Source organism: Hemibagrus wyckioides, linkage group LG05 (assembly GCF_019097595.1).
Source record: "Hemibagrus wyckioides isolate EC202008001 linkage group LG05, SWU_Hwy_1.0, whole genome shotgun sequence".
Taxonomy (NCBI): domain Eukaryota; kingdom Metazoa; phylum Chordata; class Actinopteri; order Siluriformes; family Bagridae; genus Hemibagrus; species Hemibagrus wyckioides.
The window spans coordinates 8,146,759-8,173,867 of record NC_080714.1 but is presented as its reverse complement, the minus strand read 5'-3'; the positions used below and the strand labels follow the sequence as shown (position 1 = coordinate 8,173,867).

General features: G+C 39.4%; 2 protein-coding genes across 2 annotated transcripts in view; both read right to left on the bottom strand.

Annotated features, from left to right (window-relative positions):
• Positions 1-345: 345 nt before the first annotated feature.
• si:ch211-251b21.1 (uncharacterized protein LOC571720 homolog) lies at positions 346-7,740 on the bottom strand. The gene is made up of 10 exons (XM_058389549.1): positions 7,685-7,740; positions 7,403-7,473; positions 5,094-5,125; positions 4,818-4,997; positions 3,548-3,774; positions 3,318-3,415; positions 2,914-3,131; positions 2,593-2,812; positions 1,303-1,547; positions 346-899 (listed from the first exon to the last, which is right to left on the bottom strand). Exons 2-10 carry the CDS (start codon positions 7,455-7,457, stop codon positions 804-806), a joined length of 1,371 nt encoding a protein of 456 aa, XP_058245532.1. The 5' UTR covers positions 7,458-7,473; positions 7,685-7,740; the 3' UTR covers positions 346-803.
• A 1,493-nt stretch (positions 7,741-9,233) lies between these two features.
• The window catches only part of plch2a (phospholipase C, eta 2a), a 125,468-nt gene continuing 107,592 nt past the window's right edge, over positions 9,234-27,109 (bottom strand). The window contains exons 13-24 of the mRNA XM_058389550.1: positions 25,799-25,954; positions 22,361-22,459; positions 22,173-22,273; positions 21,994-22,082; positions 21,610-21,792; positions 18,368-18,475; positions 17,688-17,812; positions 17,451-17,535; positions 17,132-17,278; positions 16,940-17,019; positions 14,144-14,477; positions 9,234-11,904 (exon numbers count right to left, since the gene is read on the bottom strand). Coding sequence (XP_058245533.1) covers positions 10,322-11,904; positions 14,144-14,477; positions 16,940-17,019; positions 17,132-17,278; positions 17,451-17,535; positions 17,688-17,812; positions 18,368-18,475; positions 21,610-21,792; positions 21,994-22,082; positions 22,173-22,273; positions 22,361-22,459; positions 25,799-25,954 — 3,090 coding nt within the window. The 3' untranslated portion in view covers positions 9,234-10,321. The remainder of the gene's footprint in view (positions 11,905-14,143; positions 14,478-16,939; positions 17,020-17,131; positions 17,279-17,450; positions 17,536-17,687; positions 17,813-18,367; positions 18,476-21,609; positions 21,793-21,993; positions 22,083-22,172; positions 22,274-22,360; positions 22,460-25,798; positions 25,955-27,109) is intronic.

Sequence of the window (27,109 nt, the reverse complement as noted above, 5' to 3'; positions counted from 1 at the left end):
CATTTTGGGAATCAGAAAATGTTTTCAATAGAAAATATCAAATAACAATAACTCTGTGGTTTAAAACATAGATACAAATATGGATAAAAATTTGCTGTGTTAAAAAATCTGTGTGTTTAAAAAATGTTCAGGGTAATAAATTCATATGTAAACCCTCGCTCAAACCCTTGCTATTTATCTTAAAGCTTACAGTCTTAAGAGGGAGAAAAAGTGGCTTGACGTATTTTCAGTGCTAATGCATGGAGCCACTTTTCATCCTCTGGTTTTCTTTTACTGTCACATTTTACCTTATTTTTTTTTGCTTTGTTTTGTTTTTGTAAAAGAAATAAGAAACTGTAACGTTAATATTTTAATCATGCATTTATTACTCAATAGTATAAAAGCAATAAGAAGCCATGAAACATTCTTATATTCAGTCCATGCCTTCACTTTTCTCATTTCCAATACATATAAAACAATGTTATTATTTATTTATTTTTTTCAGATGACAAACAAAAACAACCAACCAAGCAAAAACACTAAGTAACTAGAGTGTTTAAATAGAAGTTATTGTTTATATTCTACATTTACGGTTAGGGCAGTATGAGTGTGTAAAGAAATAACTTGATATCTTCAACTCGTATAATCTAAAACCAGTCAATAAACATAAAAATGCTTTTTATAGTCTGTAAAGTTAATTTTAAAAATGATGATAAATGCAAATGGCAGTGGTTTTCCATAAGCAGTTAACTCTTTTGTTTGAAACCAAAAAACACAAGCTGATTGTATGGGCAGAAATGCACTTCTAATAATGTTGAGGGAATTTAAGCTTTGCATTTCTCAGAGCTTTCTGCCTGAGCCTCCTCTCTTTTTCCGAACCGCTGACCAAGTTCACTAGTCAAGACAGAACAACAGGATTTCTGGGGAAAAAAAAAGAAAACACACACAAATATACCAGTCACATTGATTAAAGTTGCAGAAATCACACTTTTTCTTCACAAGTTCTTCACCTGTATCTTTATGGATTTGCAATGTATAATGTGCATATGTAAAGGTGTTCCTAATAAAATGAAATTATGATCACATCTCTGTGTCAATTCACTGTGTTATTCTTGGCTTTGGGATTCCTTCTTTCTCCAAACAAGCTGACTTATCATTAAAGGATGGAGTAACCATCCAGATATTTCACTGCACTGACAATGCAGGTCTTAAATGATTTGGTTTGGGAAACTATTGGTATAGAAATGTAGTACTACAAGTAAGTAACAAACTTATTCATGCTGGTATCATGCTACTACTAGTACTGTGTCTTAACCCACCCACCTGCTGTGTGTTAGCAATGTTTCGTGATTTGGCAGTCAGCTCCATGATGGCCAGAACAAGTCCCAGCCCTAAGCCGAGCGCCAAAAGCAAAAAGACTCCCTTCAAACTGCTGGGCTTCAGTGATGAAGCCTGTGCATTTTCTTCCATGCAGCTGCTTGCCCACCATTTATTTCGCAGATAATCCAGTTCTCCAGACTCACTCAGCTGGAGGATGGCCACACTCAGGTTTTTCAGCATAGGAAAGCCTTAGAACACAGACACACACACACACACACACACAATTCAGCTGGAGGTTTGAGCTGCAAGAAAAGTGCTGCAAGTGAATAATAAAAACTGCTTGAAGGGAAAAAAAAAGATTGTATCTGTGTTAAGCTTCTGTGCAAGTTCTCCCTGTGTGTTTTCCTTTCACCCCCCAAAAGCATGCCGGTATATGGCCTGTCTATGCTAAATTGCCCCTAATTTAAATATGTCCATGGATGGACATTGCTCCTGGGATTGGCACCAGATCCACTGGTCCAACCTACCAGGTTAAAGTACCTTAATATTACAGAGATCCATTTATCCGTGCATCCATCTATCCATCCATTTTTCTTGAACCTATTCAGGTATCTTGTCCATGATCTGGCAAAGGGACACTTCCTCACTGGACATGTTTGAAACCCTCCCCAGGCATCCTAACCAGATCTCTGAACCACCTTAATTGGCGTCTTTTGAAGCAGAGAAGCAGTAATTTTACTATTTGTGGGGCCAGACAAAGAGTGATTCACAGATCCTTATGAAGGAAATAATCAAGAACCCAGATACCTTGCCCAGAATAGGGAAACCAGGGCTCCACCTTGGAGCCAGGCCCTGGGGAGAGCTTGTTGGCAAGCAACTGGTGGTTGGGACCCTTCCCATGGAGCTTAGCTGGGCACAACCCAAACAAGCTACATGGGACCATCCTCTTGTCGGCCAAAAAACTGCAAGGGGAATAATAAGGATTTGGTGCATTGTCGATTGAACTGGACCAATCCCCAACTTGCCAGACCAAACCCTGGCTAACAAAATTGGCTCTATAAAAATGAAAATTGTTTCTTTTCTGTATATACAAAGAAAGGAATAGTCATGTGGTCTTTTGGTGTCTGCTGATGTAAATGAATGAAAATAATTACAATTGTAATTTCAAGTGTATTTAAGTAAAATCAGTGAAGATGGCTGGAACAGTGTGGCATTTAGCTAACAACGGACAGCACATCAAAGTTCACCATTAGTCCCATGGTGTTGTTAAGTGTTTGGTTAATGTGTACTTGCCGATAGGAACTGCAATGCTGTAGCCTCTCATGCCGATGACCTCAGGACAACGCATAAGGTTGCAGTAACGTGCCACAGCCAGGTCCAGAGACACAGACTCTCCAATGAAGGCATATTTTCCTTCCTGTGACATTCGGATGCCTTCTTCCATTGTCTGGGCATAAGACTGTTTTCTTTCCATGTTTTCATAGATGCGGCGGTAGGTAGGATTGTTGGAGTTCTGTTTGGACAAAGGAGTGTCATATCAATGTGAATACCATTATACACATACAGTATATATAATAAGATGAAGGATCAAGGAATTTGGCTATTTAGCTTTACCTTAAAGAAAGCAAGAGAGGAGGATCCCTTGATTGTCCCATAATCAATGACATTTTGGTTCACTAGGTCTTCAAAGCTCTTGATTGAGAGTTGCTTGCTATCCATGTGCAACCATGAACTGAGGTTGGCAAAATAGCAGGCCAAGACAACTAATGAAAATAACCACCAGATGGCAGTAATCACACGTCCTGAGAAGGACTTGGGGTGTGGACCAGCGCCTGACACACAAAAACCAAAAACGTTACACTATATTCATGTGTTTTAATATAATATTTACTAGAGGTGCAGAAGACACTACTGAGAAGACCATCCCAGTGACTCTAATATGAGAGGGTCTGGCACAAAAACTCAAAATACATCAGAAAACATTTTCTTTTCTGTTAAAAAAATGTGCATGTGTTCACCTTGAAGTGTTAAGGCCCCAACAGTGTACCAGAAGCTGTGTGAGATTGTGAAGTGATTTTCCTCTGTCTGTGGCTGGCTCCATTCAGACGGGCTAATACTTTATAAAAACACACCATAGGCACATTATGCATTCCCAGTCCTACTACATACTACCTTACTTAATGACAAGTTATCGAAAGCCCTCTATTTGTTGATCTGATGAGATCTGAAGATACAATATGAATCTTACCGAGCCACCAAAAAGATACAGAAGGAGGTAAGCAAATAAGCGACCAGCAGGCTGATCCACATCTCACTGGAGAAGAGAGTTAAAAAGCTGAGATACTGCGAGTCTTCTGAGGCAGTGTCCTTTCTCATGACAAAACTAAGGCCTGTCTGCATGAATGGTTTGGTCATGTCCACAGCTAACTCCCGAACAGCGGTGAGGGTAAGTGGAGCCATGGCCAGATCTGCTTCCTAATGAAAAGACATGCACACACATATACACTTAAACAGCAGGTACAGATGTTGATTTAAATGGTTGATCATAGAAGTAGAATTGGCATGGGTGTGGCTGCTATAAATAGACTAGCAGGTCTACACACAATTATGGTTTTGAAGTGTACCTGTAGTATGTATTTCCACCCATCCATTTTTTGTACCACCTATTCTACACAGAGAGCATGGCAGGGACACCCAGGACAAGGTCCCAACCCATCACAGGATACAAATGCACAATTTAGAGATGCCAATCATGTCTTTGGACTGGGGAGAAACCCAGAGAACCCAGAGAAATCCCCAAAGCATTGGGAGAACATGTAAACTCTGCATACACAGGGTTGGGCAGGAATCAAACCACCAGTCCCAGAGGTGTAAGAAAAACGTGCTAACCCCAAGGCCACTGTGCCTATTTTACCTGGAAACCTTTAAAAATAGTCAAATTAATATATTGCATAATTGGACACTACTCTAAAAGCTAATTAAAGGTACACTACATATAAAATACATATTAAATGTACAAAACATGCCCCTTGATGGTAGCACCCCAGTGATTAGTGGAGTTTGGTACCTTCATTTTTGAGAATGTAAAAAGTTTGACATTGATGTTACTGCTGCAAAAATTAAGAAAAATATATGTTGTGCATTTTTTGTCATTGTATCTGGCGCAAATAGGCTTCCGTACAACAGCACCAACAGTAAAATAATAATAATAATAAAAAAAGACACAGAATGATATGGAGAAGTGAGGCGAGGGCTGATTTCTTTCTAACCCAGAGAGGAGATTCATGCAGTCTTGCAGTAGTGAAACATTTTCAGGCCAGTTCTCTGACACATCCATATCAAGTCACAAGCAGTGATTGTGACCAATTAGTTTGCCCCACATCGTTCTTTTTATGTTATCAACAAACATATAAAATGCAGAGATGATGCTAACAGTACTTATTATTTTGCCACCTATTAAAACAGCACATTTTCTTTTGTTTTTTTCTTTAAATTGGCCATTTTTAAATGGAGCTTACCCCCCTGACAACCTCTCCAATCATTCCAGCCCAGTTGCCACGCTCATCCTTGGTGCCGTATTTTCCATCTTTCACTAGGCGGACATTGTACTTGAAGCTCAGTTTCTCGGCTAGTGCAGACAGCAAGTCCATACAGAAGCCTTCAAACTCTGTGCCTTTTGACATTGTGTATGGTTCTTGCTGAGGAGGAAAGGAAGCTACTTGGTCACTATTTAAAGACAGACATCCAAATCTTAATCACAATATAAATGTTCTGTTTAGTGCTTTATCATCTACCTTGATGGTGGTCACTTTTAGTGGCTGTGGTTCTGGTGACAAGAAAGCATCATTAAGTCAGTATCACTCGTTATAGTTTGAGACCTTGGAATGATGGAAAGTTTCACATTGAAAGATGTTAAGTATACAGAAAACCAAAATATTAATCAAAAGCATATAAAAAACGTATCTGCTTTCAAAACTGCACAATATTAGAAAATCACAGAATACTTGGATAGACTTTTATAATAATTCTCTATATAAATAAGGTTGGATTAATTGTGTCGTCATTCCTTGTAGGCAATCGACCAAATTAGCAATCTTTAAGCTGACATCCATCTAGATAAGTGGAAAATTTTATCATATAAATTAATTCCATCTTTAAGTAATAAAGTAATCTTTCATTAGGGATGAGAGAAACAGTACTTCTATATGGCAAAAGTAAGTGCGTTAAATTGGACATGAAAAAAAAAGCAAAGGAAAAAAAAAGAAAGAAGAGGGAAAAACATCCTTTGTCTCAGTCTGAACTTGAACTCTTGCAAGACATTCTTGGCAGCAAATGAAGCATTTCACCATGCTGTGGCGTACTTTGTACTGCTTTTCACATCGAGGCAAATATCCCCAAATTTACTAGACAAGGACAATGTTCCTGTTGTTCTGCCGCCCCCTTTCGCGTGGTCCCAAGCTTCACGGCCACTAATCGTCCTTTAAGAGAATCAACTGCTTAAAAGGACATAGAGAGAGATAAACAGCGGGTTGTTGTTGTGCAGCCTATGGTACCTCCTGTGGTGGAACAGATGCAGAGTCCAAACTCCTGAGTGTTCCAACCCTTGAGAAAGAGATGCCACCAAGTGCTGGGAAAGTGCCCTCCCTTTGCATGCTCTTTGGTCAACCGATTCTTCTGTCTAAACAGTTGTTCTTAGATTTAATACTTGATCTTTTGAAAAAGCACCTAAACAAAAATAAGACTGAGTGATTGGTGTGTGTGTTTGTGTGTGTGTGTGTGGGACCAGGTTGCATAAGCAAACATCAAGTTTTTAAGGAAAAGTTTACTCAAGTAAAATCAGAAAAAAATAACTTTCAAATTTACTTTTACGTTTTAAGAAAGAGTGCCTCACTGATTTTATATCCTGACACTAAATTAGAGCCCCTTTTAACATGGAACCAAGGAATGTGGGGAAAATTAGATACAGTTAACTAACAACAGCTTTATTCCTAAGGTCCAAGGTTAGCTAGCATGATGGCAGTATGAAGCATTTGAATATGAAGTCTAGAAAGTGCTGCTAAAAGTTATCTAATGACTTTTACAAATTACAGAGCAATGTATGATTACAGAGCAATGTAGTGATCTGATAGATAAGTAGAATGTAGATATATTTCTTTTGAGATGTGGTGAACGAAAGTGTAAAGACTTTGCTTTACTGTGATTCTGGAGACTATGTGGAGCCTTTCATTACTTCTTCGAAGGTCAAAAGTCTTAAAGAGGACTGACAGTCCTACAAATTAAACATCAAAATGCCATTCTTCCGGCATGTTCTTGGTAAACATGTCATGTACATGTAACTGAAGCAGTTTGACTGAGAAGGAAAGCCTTGCGGGAGTCCATCTGTCACATAGTGGAATTGACACCTAATAGGCAAATTATGAAAAGCTTACATGCCATCAAAACCACAGTTGTGTCATGGCCTTGTCCCACAAAGCACTGACTGCTTGGTTAGTGGGGGCTAATTGATTGCTCACAGTTATTGTTGGCCGTGGCAAGCTCTTTCTACTATTTTAAATGCAAATCACTCAGAGCAACGGGACACTCAGATGAAGTGCCAGAAGGCTGCTGGGACCATTGACAGAGTCAATAAGATGTCAGACTAGTATTGGCCCTTCCTGCATCCTGCTGGAAGACTCACTAGAGGAAAGCCAAGGCGAAGGAAAGAAGATGGAGTAAAATCAATATTGAGATAATGTAATGTCAGGAGGTTTAAGGAGCAAAATTAAGTTCTTAAAATGTACCACTCACCTTGATTCATATTGACAAGCATACTTTTTTTTCTTAACATTCATGTTAAAGAAAAATACACGAAAATGTTCACTATACTGGAAATAATTCTAGCAATCAAGTTTAGTAGCAATCAATCTAACAAATAAATAAATGGCATGGTTGATTCCTCATTTAAACATCATCCGAGGCAAATCCAGGAGCTGTTACAAGAGCTGACAATTATCCATGTATCACAAGATGAAGTTTAGACCAACTGAACACAAAGAAGTGCAAAACAGTTAGACGGTCAGAAGGGTCAGAAATGTGTAATTTGTTGACTGTGGCATGAATTTACCTGCAGTACAGATGTGAACCACTGCTGCAACAAAGAGAAGCCCCAGATATGCCATGATATTGTTTTCAGCACTAAAAAAAAAATGCGGCAATTAATTTGCAGGAATAATTAGCACTAGTGACCTCTCTTCTGATCTCAAATATTTCCAAAACAATGATTTTATGTTCCACAGTTTAAGTCTGGTCAACTCAAGAATTCAATATACACAAGAGGAAATCAGACATAACAACTTCAGGCCATAACCCAAATAAAATAAGATATTTACAAGAGCATCAAACTCACCCTGCTTTACAATCAGCTTCTCACAACGTCCAGCACATCAAAGATCCCAAAATATAAAGCACGAACAAATACCCCAAGGTCAGTTAATAGCCAATGGGGAACAGTGGGCTGTTCTAGAAAGTGGAGGGAAAGGGGTGAGGGACTGACTGAGACCACAGCAACGATTTATGGGTGGGGGAGGTGGTACATGGAGGAGTAAGAATCTTGTTTTCAAGAAAATCCTCTCATGGTTTAATGAAAATTTTAAGGATAGAAATTAGTCAAAATAAGAAAAATTAAGAAATTGAGGCCTTAAAAGATTTAGAAAAGTCAAGATGTTGACACGTAACATGAATTTTGCTATAAAGGAGAAAAGTGTTTCATCTAATTAGATTAATACGATTAATACCTATAGTCAGATTTTGGCAGTAGTATACTTTAAAGTAAGTTGTTATCTTAGTGTTATTAGTATATACAGGTTCATTGTTCTTCAAGAAAATAATGGCTAAGCTTCTGTTCAAACTAGGCGTGGAACAAGGTTGGTATTTTTTCTGAACCCAAGTATAGAGCATAATCTAAATTTACAACACTTTGCAAAAGACCCTGAGAATTTAATTCTTTTGTAAAAGCATCCAGAAGTGTTCAACCTCTTCAACAATTGCGCCTAAAAGTGAGTTAAACTGGCCGTGTGATAGACCCTGGAGGCAGAAACAAAAATCACTGTGATAAATACGATCCAAAGGCCAGAGTCGCAGCACCTCCTGAATGCTAAAGAAGCAGACTTTTGTATGAGTGACAACAGTGTACAATCTCTGTCACTCACTGAGCCGTGTGAGTCCCAGGGCGGTTTTTGGGAACGCAGAAGGGTCCCGGTCTCTCACGTCCCACTAGAAACGGTCACCAAAGCAACTGCAGTCCCAGGCATTCCTGTGCTTTTGTCTCAAGTGTCAATCATAAGCGGAGACGAATCCTTCAGGATTTTATGGGCATCATGCATGAAGAGGCGAAGGGTACAGAAGCAATGAGCTAATACAACAACCCAGGGCATGACAGTGGGCACTTTGGGTCAAAACCAGCAGCTGGAGTGCTGAAAAGATGGAACAGAGGAACATTTATTTCTGTTTGGGTCGAAGATGTGATCAGCCACCGAGTGCAGAGCAAGGACATTATTTCCCAATGGGAGCTCTCTGTGAAGTATTGGAAAGGTTGGGCAGTGTGAGCATTGACAAAAAGGAGGCCACTTAAAAGAGTACATAATGGTTCAGAGAGGGTGACAAATCCTGAATGGGAGTTTCTGACCTTTATGTTAAATCAACCAGAAAAAAACAATAAGAGAAGAGCATAATGGAGTGTATATTTAGTGTTTACCTCATAAAAGTACACATAAATTAAAGTTGTAATTTTATATGGGAACACAGAAGAGCTAAATATATCAGCTCTAAGGCCATTTTGTGAAATTTTAAAGGAAAAAAAAAACATTCAACACTTGCATTTGACAGTGAACCTCAAACTAGGTTTGTCTCCAGAGGTATATGAAGGGGGAAATGGAAAAGAAAACACACACCCACCATCTGTATGTACATGTGCTTTTACTAAAAATTTTTTCTCAGATTCCTGCAAAGTTAGCTGACACAACAGTGCAAACATTACAGTACAAAGTGAGAGATGCGCTCTTTCACCATCCAATTATGTGCCATCGAACAACTGTATCAGTGTACAACATAATTCCTCAATTCTTAAACACTGACTGATACCTAATGTGGACCAGTGCACATGCTGAGTGGTGGAAAATGTAAAACCTTAAGTGAGAAACACTAAATAGATTACAATATATTACTGACATGCAAAAACGAGACTTGATTTCTGTATGAATCTGCTGATAATACTTTATACAATACATAAACTGAAATATCAAAAGTTTAAGCCAAGAGGCCAAAACTGCCCTGTGCCATATGAACTGAATGAATAATAATAATTAAAAATAGCTAAAAGTAGGAAAGGAAGTTTTGCCTAATGCAAAGAATTTGAAAAAGGAGCAAAAACGAAAAAAAAAAAAAATCTAAAAAATTCCAAGAAATAATAAATTACTGTCGCAAATACATTCCATGCTTTTGTTGTTTGTTTGTTTTTGTTTTTTAAAAAAAAAGAAAGAAAAGAAAAAGAAATTCACCACTATAAACACCAACAAGATGCATTGGTATTTTAATAAGTACAGTAAACATGTCATTCGATTTAAAGTGAGAGAAGCAATATTTCAATAGTTCAACATGTAATCTTCTATTGCTACAGCAGGCCGTTTAACTAAAAATGACAAAATTCAAGACTGATATCAGTTTGAGAATCTGTATAACATTCCAGTGTTTAAGCAATGAGTGCATTTAGGACAATAAACTGACAAGAGATTTAGTGTGGCTTTGCACCCAAAGTTTTTTTCTATTACAATAAACATATTATAAAAACTGCACTTTCCCTCTCTAAAAGTGTTGAACCTTTGGAATCTACCATGCTTCATGCTCTTTGTTGGGCCTGATGTACACCCCTCTTGATTTAGCAGCTTTACCCGAAGTGTTGGTTACAAATCATCCACCTAAACCAACAGTGTTTCATATTAGATGTTTGTGTAGTGTGTTGCTTGCTCGTAGACCTTCAGTGCACCCGTCAGAGACGGAGCATAAAAAAGACCTCACTATCTGGGCTACGAGGGCTCTGTTGGGGTGGCCCTGGAGGAAGCTGGCTCAGCAAGTCCAGGGTGGCACAGGGGCTGCGTGTGATGCTGCAGGCTCCCTCTGGGATTCCACGCTCCTCGATGGGGCTGTTGGATCCCCTGAGGAGGCTTTGCAGACGCTGCCTTTCCTGGGCCTGTCTGGCACGATTGGCAATATAGCGCACCCGGCTCTGGCTGCGTGATGAGCTCCTCCTCAGTGGTGGTGCCTCCTCTTGCTCTGCCTCCTTTTCGTCAGCCTCTGAGTCCTGCAAGTGGGTTGTAAAATCACTGCTCGTCAGTGGTTCTACATCAGTGAGTTTCTTTAGCCGCTCCATCAGGTCGTCCTGGGGCTTCTTTGGGGACCTCTGCTGGCGGGTAGGCCTGACCACAAAACTACGGCTGATGCTGCGATACTTGCTATCAAAGTTGCATACAATGTCCTCTGATGTGAGGTCACCCAGACTCTTAGACTTAGACCCACCATTTATGTCTTTTGGTGCAGGAGTTGTGGCTCTCTTGCTGGAAGCAGATGATGACTGCTTTAAGCCTTCTATGTACAGCCTGCTCCAGGTGTGACGCCGCTGCATAAGTCTTTTGTTGTCATGCTCATTCCCCAACTGTCTTGGAAGAAGCTCGTCCACTGGCTCACACATCTGACCATCCCGCAAATTGGGATTGGATTTGCTCTTGCTGACACAAAGCGTGCTTGAAGTAGTTGTTGAGCGAGATGGGCAACTCCAGTTGGTCATTGAATCTTGGCTGTCATGACAGTCCCGAGCAGCTCGGAGGCAGGTCAAACTCTTCCTGGCCAGATTGGGCAGGGAGAGGTCAATCACAGTGTCATTTGAGGAAATGCTGGATGAGGATGACACACTGTCACGGTGAGTGCTTGGGTCAAGCTTGGACCAGAGGCGGTCGTTGATGGTTGCGTCGATGGAGACATGAGGCACTGCTGACTGCTCATCAACAGGGCACACTGCCCGTACCTGGCCATCACTTTTGGTCCTTCGAACTGGAGTCCTAGTCACAGCAAACAAACCTTGTTCTATGTCCTTGTGAATTAAAGTCTTTTTAGCCTGAACCATCTGGGAGCTATTAACTGTGGCAAGCTCAGGCGCAGTCTCTGCCTTTAAAGTTTGTCCAATCTTAACAGTTGCATCCGGTAAAATGTTTCCGCCAAAACTCATCTCTTCACCTACTGCCTGCTCTGGTGCAAGGGGCTTATTGCTCCCAATGTCAAGGTAATTCATGGACAGGGATGTATTTAAATGACCCTCCCCCCTACTGTCATTTGGGATGGGACACTGGGTAGGAACAGGTAGCTTGTCCTCATTTGATTTTACAGGGTTATGGTTGTCTACCTTAGAAGTTGTTATTGCTGTGGACGGTGGAGACAAATGAAGCACATCACTGGTGGAATGTTCTGAGGTATGGGTTGGACTGCACATGGATGTTGAGGAGGATTTCTGCTGATATTCTTCTGCAATGGATTCCAGGACATGCAGATAAGGAATGGGTCTCTGCACTGTGGAATGATCTGAAAGGATAAGCAAACAAAGTCTCATTACTATTCTCTAAAAGCTTTTGCATAACCTTCTGCCATATAGCACAAAGGCAGTTGACAACACCATATACACATAGATGTAGCAAACATGCAGCATGCCTGTATGCAGCACAGGACTAATTTACACTTGTGTTTGATTGATATTAATTTAACATAGGCAAAATGACAAGCTGGTAAATAAAAAAAAATACACCTCCGCACCACAGATCATCATGCAGCCACTTTATGGGATACATTTACTTTATCACAACATTTATTAACTAATTTATTAAGCTGAAAAAAGTATAAAATAAGTGATAGGCGAGTTTTGCATTGCTCATAGTCTGAAAAAGCAAAACACATAACCTGGAAACAGGCATATGGAAGGCGAGTTTACCTGACTTTGATCAGCCCTCAGTTTTGCACTAAGGAAAGATAGCATGCAAGAAGGAAGGAACAAACAGGCAATTTAGTAAGAGCATAAGAAACCTAAACAGAGGGGATCTATCAATATATAGAAGAACAATTAATCGAGGAGGAAAGATTTGAGCATACAAGCATTTCACTATTTAAGAATAGTGAATGCTATATAGATAGATAATAGATTAAAAATGTTTTACAAGGTATGCAACAAAGTGTATGAAGCGAATAGAACCCAGATTAGTCACATTAAAATGAAGTTCGGAGACACAAGACTGAAATCACCCGTGAGAATAATGTCACAAGACTACTATAATATAAACCATCTGCTCTAAATGTGAGTTGTGACAGAAAAGTGCACTCGTGACTGAGGAATAAATTCAACTACTTCTTGTCTGTTGCACTGGCTGTGGTTTATGCAATAGACAGAAAGCAGAGTTATTTCTCAGTCTTTTCTCAGTTTTTTTTAACTGCCCCAAGGGATGCAGACCAGATGGGCAGCATTAGCTTACATAAGCTACTTGTGACTTGTGACTTGGGATTCGACTCAGGATGTCGATGATTTCACTATTTTAGCACGTAATATATTGTGTAATGCAATTACAGTAACACAGTCTCATCGAAAAAAACACACTGGTATAAATTTATGAATACATATATCTTATAAAATGTACCAGGTGATGCATCAGCGAGTGTTTACACTAGGCCTAAGTGTCTATAGGAAGTATAATACTAATCAACTTGGGAGATCTACTAAACCTACTACATTTATGAGGTAGTTTTCTGTTTGGATTTCACTGAACAGCTCTCAGATGTGTTTTGCGAATTAGAGTATCTAACTATTGCACCCATGGCCTGAATAGATTATCTTTTCACAACATTGGGTTGTGTCATTCTTGTAAGTTATCCAAAAATATGCTTCATCTGTAGCTGTTCATTGCAGTCATCTGGAATCTATGGGAAGCTCAACTTCAGGGAGCTACCATGGTCTTACCAGTGAAGAACAATGGTGATTTACTGCGGATTTCCTCCATTTTCTGGGCAAACAGTGTGTTCATTTCCCGCTGTAGAGTCCCTACAACACGCTTATGTTTGTCCATCACCTGTTGTGGCATTGTGGGAAGCAGCTCCAAGCTGTCCAGACTACTACAGCTGCTCCAATTGCTTTTTGAAATACTCTTGTCTCCATTCATAGGAATAAAGTTCATACATTTGTTGCTGTAATTGGTCGGTGCATACTGCATGCTCAGTGCAGTTGTGCTATCAGGTATGGTTGTAACTGGAGCTGCAGGTGAGTGGATGTGTTGGGGTATACTGTATGAGATTGCATTGCTGGTGAAGGCAGTCCTAGGTGCAGGGTTGTCCGAAATATCCAACGTCTGTCTAGATTTTGGTCGTACCCTTGGCAGTGGTGTAGGTTTAAAGGACTGGACTTCAGGCTCAGGTTTACTTTCTGGCTGCCGAGGTAAGGCTAGGGCTTTAGGTCTTGGAACTGGTTCTGGGGAGATCTTTCGGATAGCTGTGGGTGAGCAAGGTATCCTCTCTGGCATAGCAGTTGATCTCCTCTGCTTAAGGTTGGCCACTATTTTCCTCTCCAGGTCTGGACTCTCCTTTGTCCCAATCATGCACTTCATGCAACTGGATGTCATCCCTAACCTGCCAGAGCTGTTCACTGTGACACAGGTGAAAATACCCTTCTTCTCCAATGAATCCTGCAACTTTAGCCTGTTGGCTCTCCTCATGGGTTCACTCATGCCCCGCCTATTATGCAATGGTTTGGCCCTAGGCTCAGGGTGGACAAACCTGACCTTACCTGTACCATCATCCGGGTGGAGCTGCCCGTTGGTGCCATGCTCCCACGGTCGCGCTGATGCTGCCGGGTCCCCGTTGGGATGGGCAGCTGGGCCCTCCTCAGACTCACGCTCCGAGCTAGCTCCCTCCGAGCTACAGTCTTTGGTGTCGATGGAGATCTCCGGGAAGCCACGTTTAACTTTGGGCTGGCCCTTGGTGGGTGCGCTGGCCGTGCGGCGAAGCAGGTGGGCTCCAAAAGCGGGCTTACGGCTGTGCAGCGCAGCAGCATGGCTGTCTAGAGAAGCTTGCTTTGGATTTCTGTGAAACAGCCCTTTTATGCTGCTGGCTGGCCGTGCCTGCGAACAAACAATAGAAAAAATCACATGAATCTCAGGACACTGAAAGGAACAACAAGTCTCGACAAGGCTGTTTGTGAAAATTGTAAGATCGAACTAAAGAAAAAAGTACAAAAAACAAGCAGGCAGTATTTTTATGCAAAGCTGAAAAGTTTGTGACATTTGATGCTGTAGAGAGTAGATTGAAACAATCATGCTTCTCAAAATAGACAGTTTCATTAAAGCATACTTACTTTGAACTATTTAAGTTAAACATGTTAACTTTTGAATACAGTTCAGAAATAACAATAAAATATAAAATGGCTAAAATATATATAGCTCAAATATTGCTTTATACAGTTTCCATCCGTTTATGAAAAGAAACACTGTATCAATGCTAACAACGTTAGGAACAGGTGAAAGCTAGCTTCCAGTTAGCATTATCTCTTCTTTCACTTATCCATCCTTTTTGACTTTGAATTGTTCTTTTAGCTTTGTTTTGTTTGTTTCATGTTTGGTCTGAGAGTGACAAGAGTTAGCACAGACACAAAACAACAAGACAAATGTAAATGATCTGTTAAACTGTGGACCACGTTACACTGATCTAACTTCACACACAGTCCTATTATGTGATATACATTCAAGTGTATATATTCGAGTGCGAACACAGAACTAGCTCTAATGAAATGGAGATGCGAGATTAGGGTGCATATGTAATGAGGACATTTACTTCTTTTACAAATGACACTGGGTTATAAGCGCTACGTAGCACCAAAGCCACAGTGATTTCTTTAGCCTGAAACAAGATATTTTGTTCCATCTATTTAATCTTAGCAAAACACAATATATTAATTTTTAATATGTAAAAGAGAATGAAAGGACAGTACGTTCCCCCAGGACTGTAATAAACCCAGGGTCATTTCATGAAACATGTCAAAGTAGATCCACGGGGAAATGTGCTTAAAATGTCGTGCATCTTATCCTCAAATGCTACATAAACACACATCACTGAATACAAATATCAAAAAAAAAAAAAACCCCAAACAATTATCGAACCCTCTGTATTGTATTACAACCATTCCAAAGTTATATTTAACTAAGACAGAAAGACTAAAGGCATTAAAAGTTCTGAGTTCTAATTAATTGCACAAATCTGAATCTGAACTTAGTCACTATTAACAATAATAACACACACTAATGATAGCTCAATTCTGGCAAAACAGATTATCATAAAGAGTACCTGGCAACCTCTGGCTCTTCATTGTCAAAACAAAACAAGAAAACTGGGAGTGAATAAGCATGGTCCAATGTCTGTTCTGTGATTACAGCTGTATGGGGACAATGTGGCCATACCCTTTAGCTCTGTCAGATGAAATTCCTAAATAATGCTAACAAGGCATTTGAGAGCCTATTGCAGCTTGAGAATTTCCTGAGTTAAGTGAAATAAGAGGAGACGTTGTCGCCCCTGGAATGCAGTGCCTGATGCAACCCCCCCGACGTGCCTGCAGCAGCGGATGGTGACATTGGATCTGCTTAGGGGTCAAATGAGAATGCTGGCGAGGTAAAGGCAGTCACAATTATGTCACAACTCATTTTTTTCATGAGTTGGCAAGGCTGAATGCTAGCACAGGCTCGGTCGCTCGCTCGAGAGAGAGAGGGGGGGAGGAGGGGCAAGGGGAGGGGGTCATGTGGCACATGCAAGGTGCTGATTGCGTCTCACTACACCTGAAGGTTTGAGTGACAGCATCAGGGCTCCTAACAAATTCCTGCCTCTAAAGACAGCTTTTGGACTAAGGTGGTTGCACTGAAAGCACAAAGAGAGAGAGAGAGGGAAAAAGAGAGAGAGAGAGAACAGTCAGGGAGAGAGAAGGAGAAAGAACGAGAGAGGAAGGAAAATACCATACAAAGATTCGAAAAATAGAGAGAGAGAGAGAGAGAGAGAGAGAGAGAGAGAGAGAGAGAGAGAGAGAGGGAAAACTATATAAAGACAAACTTGAAAAATTGAGACAATTTATGAAAGATGGCACAAGATAATCAACAGACTCAATGGGCAAGATTTCTAATCTAATACTAAATACTACTACATTTATTTACAGTGTTATAATTATGTACAAAAGTTTCATTATGCATTAGTTTATAAAAAAAAAACCCAAAACAACAACAAAAAAAACTATTTATTTTATTCTCAGATATTTCAATGTATCATGTAAAAAAAAAAAAAAAAAATTAATGTTTGAAAAAAAATAATTAAGACTTTATGGGTTTTTGAACACAGAGCAAACATTATCACTGTTTTTATAACAGACGTAATAAAATGTAATCGAATTTCTCCCCAAACATTAAAAAGGACCCATGCATTATAACCGAAAACGCAAGAAAGGAAAGAAAGGCAATAGTCATGAGAGAGGTTAGTGTACAATCACTAGCCTTTTTCACAAGTCAACTACAACCACAAGTTCCTGCACTTCCCACTAAGTACCTACCTTACCAGTGATGTCATTCACAGACACATGAACAAAAATGGACGCCTCCTCCATCCCTTCTAAATATACGTGGCGGTAACCTGTGTAACAGGATCAAAACATCGCATTACAACCATTCCAGATCAGATCTCTATCAAACATAGCAATCTAGTAGCATGTAAGAACACGCTGTGAAGAAATGAATAAAGATACCTGGCATCATGCTATTAAAAGCAATGGTCCTCTGGCCAATGAAGTCCTGGCCAATAGGGTCATGATCCCAGACCAGGAAGCGCACCAGCGTGATTTCTGGCATGTGCACAGTGAAAACCAGGGTCTCCTCCCACATGGGGTTGAACCCTGGATATGAGAGAAAGAAGACAGCGCTTATTTTTTAGTTTTCAACCCATTTTATTTTTGAACCCATATTTAAGCACTTTAGTAAAACACTACCACAACCACAGCACTATTAAAACCATCAAAAGCGTTAACTATGAAACCCCAATGAGCTGATTATAAGCCTGTCACTTACCATTATCATCCACGACTCTGGTTTGCTCCTTACAGCAATCTATCGGCAAGCCAATGACCTCCACTTCTACAAAAGGGTCAATGATCTGGAAAACACGTTTTACATCCATTAACTTTCACAAAGGCACCAGTTACAATCATCACAAAATTACAATGTATGTTTCAAAGTTTATAACTAAAAGAGAAAGTAGAGAACAGAAATGAAAAAGGATGGACAGGAAGTTGAGATGATCTTCACCTCGCCTCGGTCTCCCAGCATGGAGTCTTTGGGTTTGGGCAGCTGCTGGCCGCTAATAATCTTCACCACCAGCTGTTTTCTCGTTTCTCCTGGTAATGGATCCTCTAACATTGGATTAAAAGGACCTGACAGGAGAAAAAGTGTCTTGAGAAAAATGTTTATAAGAACATAAGGCAACCTTTTTTTTTTTTAAATAACCTAATTTGTTCTTTACTTTTCCTTCAAAGTGACGCTTTCAAACATAGATGGCAGTGAGGTCTGAGTTTTATTTCACTATGTTAATATCTACAGATCCAGTGCAATGATCCATGCATGAGGGAATACTTTCATGACATACTATGTATTACATGGTGAATATTTTCTGCAGTATATAATTCTCCATTGGGAAAAGATACAGTTTAAACCCTTTTTACCGAGACATCAGTGTTTCATTTCAGTTGCGGAATGGAAATCGGACATTTTTAACAATCAAAATATTTTATCGCGACAAAAATTTATCAGAAGTTTCTATGAATATATTGCCCCTAGTAGGCTGGGTAAAAATAAAAATACTCACAAATTCTAATTTAAATTCTTCAATCACTGAGTGTCTAATTTCTTATGAGCAATTAACCACAACTGTGTGACTTACCTAATGACTTAACCCATAATTCTCATAAACTTATCGGAAACAAACTTACCTTCACACATGCACTTGGGTTTGAGTACGTAGCCACAGTTACCATTACTGTTGAACTTGGCCCTGTTTAACTGAAGGACTCGGCCCTCGGACTGGTAGTTCAGTGCCACTACACACACACACACACACACAAATTATGTATTGATCATAGTTCCACCTACTTCTGTATATAGTACTACTTTATAGATTTTGTTAGGATTCTTCTTCATCTTATTAACTGCTCTGAGTAAACAGTAAGCAAAACCTGAAATGCCTAGAATAATCCAGTTTCACAATGCTAAAATGAAACCTTATGAATATTTTTTTTTTAAATAAATTGAAAGGTTTTTTTTGCTAATTTGTCATGCTCATAACCGATATGATATTTGGATGTTGATACAGTTATTGTTATTTTAGCTGTTTGTCACAGTACATAGGAGTTGAAATTAAATATTGAATATGAGCTCAAGATGCAGTTATTTTTAATACTTGGTTGCAAATCTCAAGGCTGGAACCTACAGACGCCACCAGGCCACCTTTTTTCTAGGACTTTGTCTTCAGTTCCTGCTTGTTCTTTGTTTTGTTTTTTTCTCCTTCAGTTTTGCCTTCAGCATGTGAAACGCATGCTTAACTAGATTCAGGTCAGGTAACAGACTTGGCCATTGCAGAATATTTCACTTCTTTGCCTTAAACAAAGTATTGAATTGCTTTTGAAATCTGCACTGTGGAGCACCTACCGATCTGAATCTAGGCAGATCATTTAGCCCTTTACACTTTAGACCTTATCCTGCTGCTTTTTTCAGCAGTCACACCATCAATAAGGCTGTAGAAGCCACCGCTATCTTCTTTGCTGTGGTGTGCCAGGGAGTTGGCACTGGGACCAACAAACTGGGCAAGCTGGTGAGGAAATCCAGCTCTGTGGTGGTTGATGGAACTGAACAGAGTAGAGGCAGGGACTGAGATGAGAATGAGGGAGAAGATGAAAGCTATTATGGATAATCCTTCTCATCCTCCCTGTGCTGAGCTGAGGTGGGTTTGAAGGACATTCAGCCACAGATTCCCCCAGCAACAGTACCCAATACCTGCTACCCTAATGACTGAATCTCACAAATACACGCACTCAACAGTTAATTGTAATAAATAATTGTAATGAGATGATATGCTTCAGATTATAAAAGAGTTCCACCCCTTTTGCCAACTCTTCTCTTTCTAGCATTCAACAAAATTCAACTTAATCACTGTCTCATCCATCTATGTTGTTTCTATCCTGTTCTGTACTGTGGTACACACCTAAAAGAACTGTCAATTCGAAATATTTTTTTCTGCCATACACTAAAATTGTCATACATTAGTTATTTCCCAGTAATCAGAAAAAAGCATCCAAATGTATGGGTGGAGGTGGACATTGAGGAAATGTTTTCCAAGGGGACATCATCAGACCTAAAGCTAACATGGCTGTTGTTGTTCTTTCGGCTGCTCCCCGTTGGGGGTCGCCACAGCAGATCTTTGGGTCCGCATATTTGATTTGGCTCAGGTTTTACACCGGATGCCCTTCCTGATGGAACCCTCCCATTTTATCCAGACTTGGGACCAGTACTGAGAGAGGGCTCTTAAGTGGCTGGGTTAGCTCCCTTCCCGGGAAGCGAACCCGGGCCACGACAATGAGAGCGTGGGATCCTGACGCTGCACCACAAGGAGGCACAGCTAACATGACTGCAATATGTAGCAATAAATTTTATAGTGAATCACTGGAACACACACACAAACACATTAGGGAACTATAAAATGATTCAGAAAGTGTTTTACAGTAGTGAGCCTCATATTCCTTCAAATATACTGCTGTAGGTTGATAATCAGAAGATAACTAGAACCAGCATGTGGTTGTATTATACAATATGCTACAGAGCAATTTTTCCTGAGGAGCAGAAAGAGGTAGCAAGAGGGAAATCTTATTTTGAATAAGTGGATAAAATACAAGTGTAATAGCACCACCTACTGGTAACATGATATAAGTAATAAACTGCTGGTTGGAGGAAATCATGTGGGCTTAGTAATGTGTGGTTTATAGTCATCACAGCTGGACTGCTGATTAGACACTGAGTGATTTCATGTCAAGAACAAGTGCAGAGCCTCATAACTTTTCCTCAGCTCTACTCAGCCACGCCTGGACGGCCTCAGATCCTCTATCCAAACCCAACCATCCCACAAAACACTGAAGTTATTAATGCTGTTAAAGAATTATCATTCTGGAAATAGAGCCACATTCAAAAAAAGCTTCAGAACTGCTGCACTAATATATTGTACAACATCAGAATCAGATCCTGTAATAATAATAATCCTCTAAGTATACTTCAAATGAAAATGAACTATCAGGTCACAATAGGTCTGGTTTGACCAGTAAAGAAAATCTTTAGGATGTGGTTTGGTCCTTCGCTCAGTTAAACATAGACGTGTCTCCTGACACTACTGTCCTTTCAAAGTCCAGCACTAATGATGTATTACTGCTGCTGATTTGGACACAGAGAGCGGATATGGAGATAATATATAGTGAATATCTAGTTCTTGACAGCATCTAAAGTATTATTTGCAGATTATTTAAGATGAGCAGAAATGATTGTATGCTGCTTAAGGGCATTATATACAGAGGCATAGAGTTTCATATTGGAGATAACTAGAGGAGCTCAGCACCCTGAGACATGGTAATTGGAACACTGCTCAGAAATGTAGTTATAGGAGCTGAGGGGAAATTATTTGTGAAAATTATTAGATGAGACACATGAAGTGATTCAGTGGTTGTGGATTTTTAAAAATGTAAATTGTATGGACATATAATGACCATGCGTTATATTTTAATAGAAATTATACTACAATAATGAGCAAGTAAATGAATCCAGAATGATCATTAATTTTGTTTTGTTTTTTTAAGTTGAATTTATTCTTTGTTTGGTTGAAAATGGCCTTGCGGTCCACTCCAGTGGACATGCTGTAAAATTTAAGATAAAAATAAAATTGTAGATTTTTTGAAAATCCAAAACAAACGAACAAAAAATATAGATGACAAATTTTCACAAGTCTTTTACACATATTGTGTCAATGCTGTACTTTTTTAACAACTTATTTACATACAGCATTTAATCTGTTTTTGGTTCTTCTGCTGCAAAGTACTTTAAGGTAATTTTTTTTAGCTGTATAAAGGTTGAAATATGAATAAAGCTATTTGCAATTTCATCAAACCTCAGCTTTGACCCTGGCCTACTTGCATACCCAGGTGGCATCCGGTGTTCCAGAAAGGCTGTGGGTTGAAGTTGCTCGAGTCCACGCGGTAGGACGAGGGGTAAATCCGAGACAGCTGCCGCTGGTTAAAGCGCACAAACTGGGCCGGCTTCTGCTGCATCAGCTGGTGAGCCTTGGTCTCGCTTAGAGATGATACCAGCCAGCTGCTGCTTCCTGACGTCACAACATGACAAAGTATGAATGCATTTTCATGAGAAAACCAACTAGAGAGTTTTTGACCAAATAAAGACGTTGCATTAACAAATAAAAACAAAAAACAAGCACACACGTCATTCCTATGTATGTGTATGCATATATACTGAATACGATAGTTGCTATATCAAAAAGAACATTTTAGTACACAATTTTGTGTACCTTGTGTCTCAAGATCCTGCATGGCCACAGACTTTGTGTATTTCACTAAATCAGACAGAGCCCTGGACAACTTCATTGTTTTCTTCCTTCTGAGAAAAAAAAAAAAACCTACAAATCAGAACACACAGACACACAAAAAACAAAGACACAAGCGTGTAGAAACACAGCTTCAGTCCTACCTGCTGTGATGTACCGGGACTTTCGAAGCACTGCTCGAGCTCTCCTGGTCCGTGTCTGTGTCCTCAAAACTGGACGTCTTTTTCAGCTTGCTCGTCTTCTTCTACAACACAATAAACGAACCACTAACTGCTTCTGATCAGCACCATGGCCGATCTCTGGTAGTGTGTGTTTGTGTATCTACACTGACCTTACGCCTGGAGAAGCTACCCATGAAAGACCGGGCCAGACGTTTGTTGGTGCTGGGGCTGGACTCGTCTCCCGTGTCAGTTGTTTCATCTCCTTTCCCCTGGAAACAAACACTGTCCCTTTAAACATTGTTGCTCTAGCAATATACATAAAAGAAAAAGAAAACTATGACAATAAAAAAATATGAAAAAAATATGGTTTATTTTCTTCATATGAGAAATATGTATTATCAGTATTATGTAAATAAAATAATTTTTTTACAGTGTGTTTTCTCTTAATGATTAATTAGGTTAGTATTGTGTAAATAATATAAAATACAGTTACCAGAATTCCTACAGAACTCAGTGTAACAGGTAGAAGTTTGACACAGAGATATTTTTTTCTGGTACAACATGACTAGACACATTCTTCAGGAAGTTAAGTAGAGTGTGACGTTTTTGTGGAACACTATATCTAAGAACAAATCCATCAAACCAGAAAATCTGCGATGGGATTACATTCTTTGTCATTTTTTTGTTTTAAGCCCTTCAGCCTCAAGGTGGCAGAAGCGTTCTGAAAACTCAAGACTTAAACTTTCCCTTCAGCTGGAAAAACTGCCGTCGGCGGAGATCAGACACTGTGCTATAATACTGGATGACAATCCAGATAAGACTCACTCATTAACCTGAAGGATGTGCAGACATTTTGTAAACTACACACCATCGCTCATTGTTAGAGAAGACACACAATCAGAATGGTTCGAGAATTCATTACGATTAATCACTGAGGTTCGGTGTTAAGAAGTTGAGAGGGAGAAACAGAACTGAAAGTTCAGATCAGATGCCCAGAAAAGAAAGAAAGACCATTGCTTATTGCTGAAAATAACATTTTGTGGTCACTCTAAGCTGCTGCAAGTGTTTTATTCAACAGCATGAGGACCGTAAATGCAATTTAAACCCACAAAAGTTACAAGAACCCCAAAGCTGTACAGTATGAGTGTTTTCATCAAAGGAACTGTGAACAATTTCATTCATTTCATTTCTTTTCAGCCAGGTTTTAGCCTGGCTCCAGAATTAGTTCTCTGCAATGAACCTGAAACAACTGCAGCCTATCCTACTGATAACATGAAGTAGCTACACAGCATGTCATGTACAGCTGCTTTAAACATGTTCACTTACTAGTTAACTGATACGCCAATGCTCATTATAGCCTCACGTTCCTGCTTTAGGCTGACATGGCCCATCCACCTCAAGGTTCTGAGATGCTTGTTTGCTCACCACGGTTGTAAAGATTCCTTCCTTCCTGTCAGCTCCAACCAGTTGAGGCCATTCTCCTCTGACCTCTCTGGTTAACAAGGTGTTTCCATTTGCAGAGCTGATGTTTTTTTTTTGTCTTGTTTGTCTTGTGCAACACATCTCTTGCGTGTGAAACTTTTATTCAGCAATTTCTCAATATTCATACACAAGAGCCTTTCTGAGGACATTAACCAAGTCCCTATTTCGATGGTTAATGTGAACATTAAGTGATGCTCTGGTCCTCTGTACATATATCTAATTTTTGCTGCTGCTACCTCCATGAATGAGCAGTTGTTCAGATGTTTCTGGTAAAGTGGTTGGTGAATTTATCTATCCCTCATTGACTTATATATTTTTATTTTTCATTGTCACATTGTTTTTCATTCATCACACCCTGGACGGAGTGCCAACCCATCACAGGGCACACACACACATTCACTCACGCAATCACACACAACGGGCAATTTAGAGACTCTAATCAGCCTAGAAGCATGTCTTTGGACTGTGGGAGGAAACCGGAGCACCCGGAGGAAACCCACTAAGTACAGGAAGTACATGCGAACCCAGGACACTGGAGGTGTGAGGCGAACGTGCTAACCATTGAGCGAATCATTTTCAATGATTTTTCTTCTTCATAATCTGATTTGGTTTAACACAGAGGCTCAGTGGTTAAGGTGTGTATCAAGGAAGGTATGTTTCAAGACTCTTCGTCAAGACTTCATAAGTTGCTCTGAATAAGGACGTCTACCATATGCCACACATGTAAATGTAAATGTAAAAAAGGCTTTGAGGTAATGATTGACTGCGATCCCAACACTGCCAAGCTTAAACCTTTGGGTCTTTGAGCAAAACCCTCTCCTTCCCAACTGTAAAAGTAATAAAAAATGTTCATTCATTTGCATGATATTAGATATTCGCTGAATATTAGCTATTGATGGGTTGTGATGTGAATAATAGAGGAAGTGAGAAGAAGGTTGTTGATATAGGAGAACTCCTGACCCTGATAATATAACAGGATCACTGGGGCTTAGCTACTTCAACTTATTCTAATTATGTTTTAGAATTTTTTTTTTTAACTGATTGTATTACCGAATATAATATACTGAATGGATAGCGTATCCAGTATTCACCAAATTTATACGATATACCAACATGTCTATGACCTATGTTATATGACTCCAAGTTCCTGCACTAGAGAGGAAATGCAAACTAGGAATTTTTTTATTTTTTATCCCTGTGCGGTGAAGATTTCCTCTCGAGATATTTTAGTTCCCCTTTAGACATTCTGCCATGACACTCACCTTCCACTTTAGTGGAACAGCTGCACGTTTATGCAGTTATCTGATCAGCCAATCACGTGGCAGCGGTGCAGTGTATAAAATCATCAGGTCAAGAGCTTCTGCTAATTTTCCCATGAAAAATCTGAATGAAGAAAAAATGTCATTGATCTCTATGACTTTAATCGTGGCATGGATGGATGGTTTGATTATTTATCTCCTGAGATTTTCACACACAGCAGTCGGAAAGTTTTGTGGGTGGAAATGCCTTGTTGATAAGAGAGTTCAAAGAGGAAAATAGAAGGATAGACAGGAACTCATATAATCACTCTTTACAACCATGGTGAGCTGAAAAGCATCTCAGCATGCACAGAACATCAAATCTTGAGCTACAACAGCAGAAGAACACATCAGGTTTCACTCCTGTCAGATAAGAACAGAAATCTGAGACTATTTCACTGGAATCTAACCCGGTGATAGCAGTAAAAATGACACGCTACATCCTTTTGTTAACTTCCTCTGCATCCTAACATTACAGAAACTGAAAGCACAGCAAACTGCCTGAGTCACTGGGTGAATTTAGGATGGTTAGTCCCACTACAACATGTTTGGGCAGTAGTACAGTAATTATCTCCTCTGGCAGAGGAAGGTAGCTACTGATCTCTTGGAGAAGGGCCAAAACATATTGGCTGGGGGTCAGTAAATTCCCAGAGGAGACAACAAAGAACTCCTTGTTCTAGCATGAATGTTATTTTGTGTAATCTCTTGTAAAGTTTCAGGAGGATGTGGCTTTTTAACGGCAGCACTGAGCTTTAAAGGTGCTCAAAGTTTTATCGGAGCACAGACAGCCCTGAAAGGAAAAGTAGAATGAAGAGTAAACTCCCTCACCTTCATGGCTGTCTTTTCATCCCGCTTGGCTGAAGGAGGCAGCGCTGCTATCGTGAAGCTGTCTGGGTCCTCGCGGTCACGGATCTTCGACTCCTTCATCAAGCTATCCAACTTTTTCTTCGCAACGTTCTCCACTTGCTTTCTGTTCACAGAAGTCTAAACCATAAGCAGAGAGAGAGAAACGACAGAGTAGTAAAAAATAAAAAAAGAAAAGAAAGAAAAATGCAATCAGAATGGCAGCACCGTCTGTGTCGAGAAGTGGATTTAAAATAACTGCATGTCGATCATTCTTGAATGATTTTCAACCTTGAAAAAATATTGCAAAAACCCAATGAAAACACTCAACTTTTCAGGTCAAACAATAGAATAAATTATTTCATTTTGGCGTACAACAACGGCATATTTTAAAACTACTTTTTAAAATGTAGAAAGTAAAATATTTTTCTTTCAAATAATGTGCCAAAATTATTGACACCCATTTTCAATTTTCTTTTAATGAAATGCAAATTTTTGCAAATTTTTTTCTGACTTTTTGTCTGTCTCTCTTTATGGATTTTGCTATTCGTATATATTTTATATATTTATTTTTTATATACGTTATATTTGCCATTGCTTTCAATGCAAACACAATGTAAACACCATCTATATCTATCTCTTTACCCTGGGTTATAAATATGAGGTTGCACACATGTAATATCTCTTCGTTAGCCATTATCATAGGTGGAAAAACAAAACAAAACTAAGAGCTTTCAACGTAAAATAGACAGCTGGATGTTGATCTGCACAAAACAGGTAATGGATATCAAACAACAAATACAAAAATACAACCAGTAAGGAGTTAATAATAAGAGTTAAGAATAATCGCCAGGATATGCAAAAGGTGTTGCTGAACGTTGGTTAGGATTTGGATCCTTGACTCCATTTCATAGAAAAGAAGTGCAGAAGGGACAAAAACAGCCCATATAAGAGCCCAAATTTTAGACTATTATGATTGTCAAATTTCAAAATCGGTGGCTAAACGTCACTTCTATAACAATAAAATGTTTGAAAGTCTCACAAAATATAGCACCTAAACTTCACCAATTGTCATGAGAACTACATTTGGAGTACAAAAAAACAAAACCAAAAGCAAATGTTTTGGTCAAATGCACACCATGTTTGATGGAAAAAACTGACATTTTTGGACAGTTGTTGATTTCTGAAGAATAAAGAAGTAATAATGAGGTTTTTGTGAGCATTAATTGGCCAGTTCGTATCTCAGAGAGATTCCAGGAGGTATGAACTGAAATTCTTGAAATTCATCACCAGTAT

Bases quoted from the DNA above. Each gene is read 5' to 3' on its own strand.
- si:ch211-251b21.1 (XM_058389549.1), bottom strand. From the start codon at position 7,457: ATGGCATATCTGGGGCTTCTCTTTGTTGCAGCAGTGGTTCACATCTGT. The intron at 5,126-7,402 runs GTAAATTCATGC...TCTTGTCACCAG, and splicing joins GGTTCACATCTGTACTGCAG to AACCACAGCCACTAAAAGTG. The intron at 2,813-2,913 runs GTAAAGCTAAAT...TTGTCCAAACAG, and splicing joins CCTCTCTTGCTTTCTTTAAG to AACTCCAACAATCCTACCTA.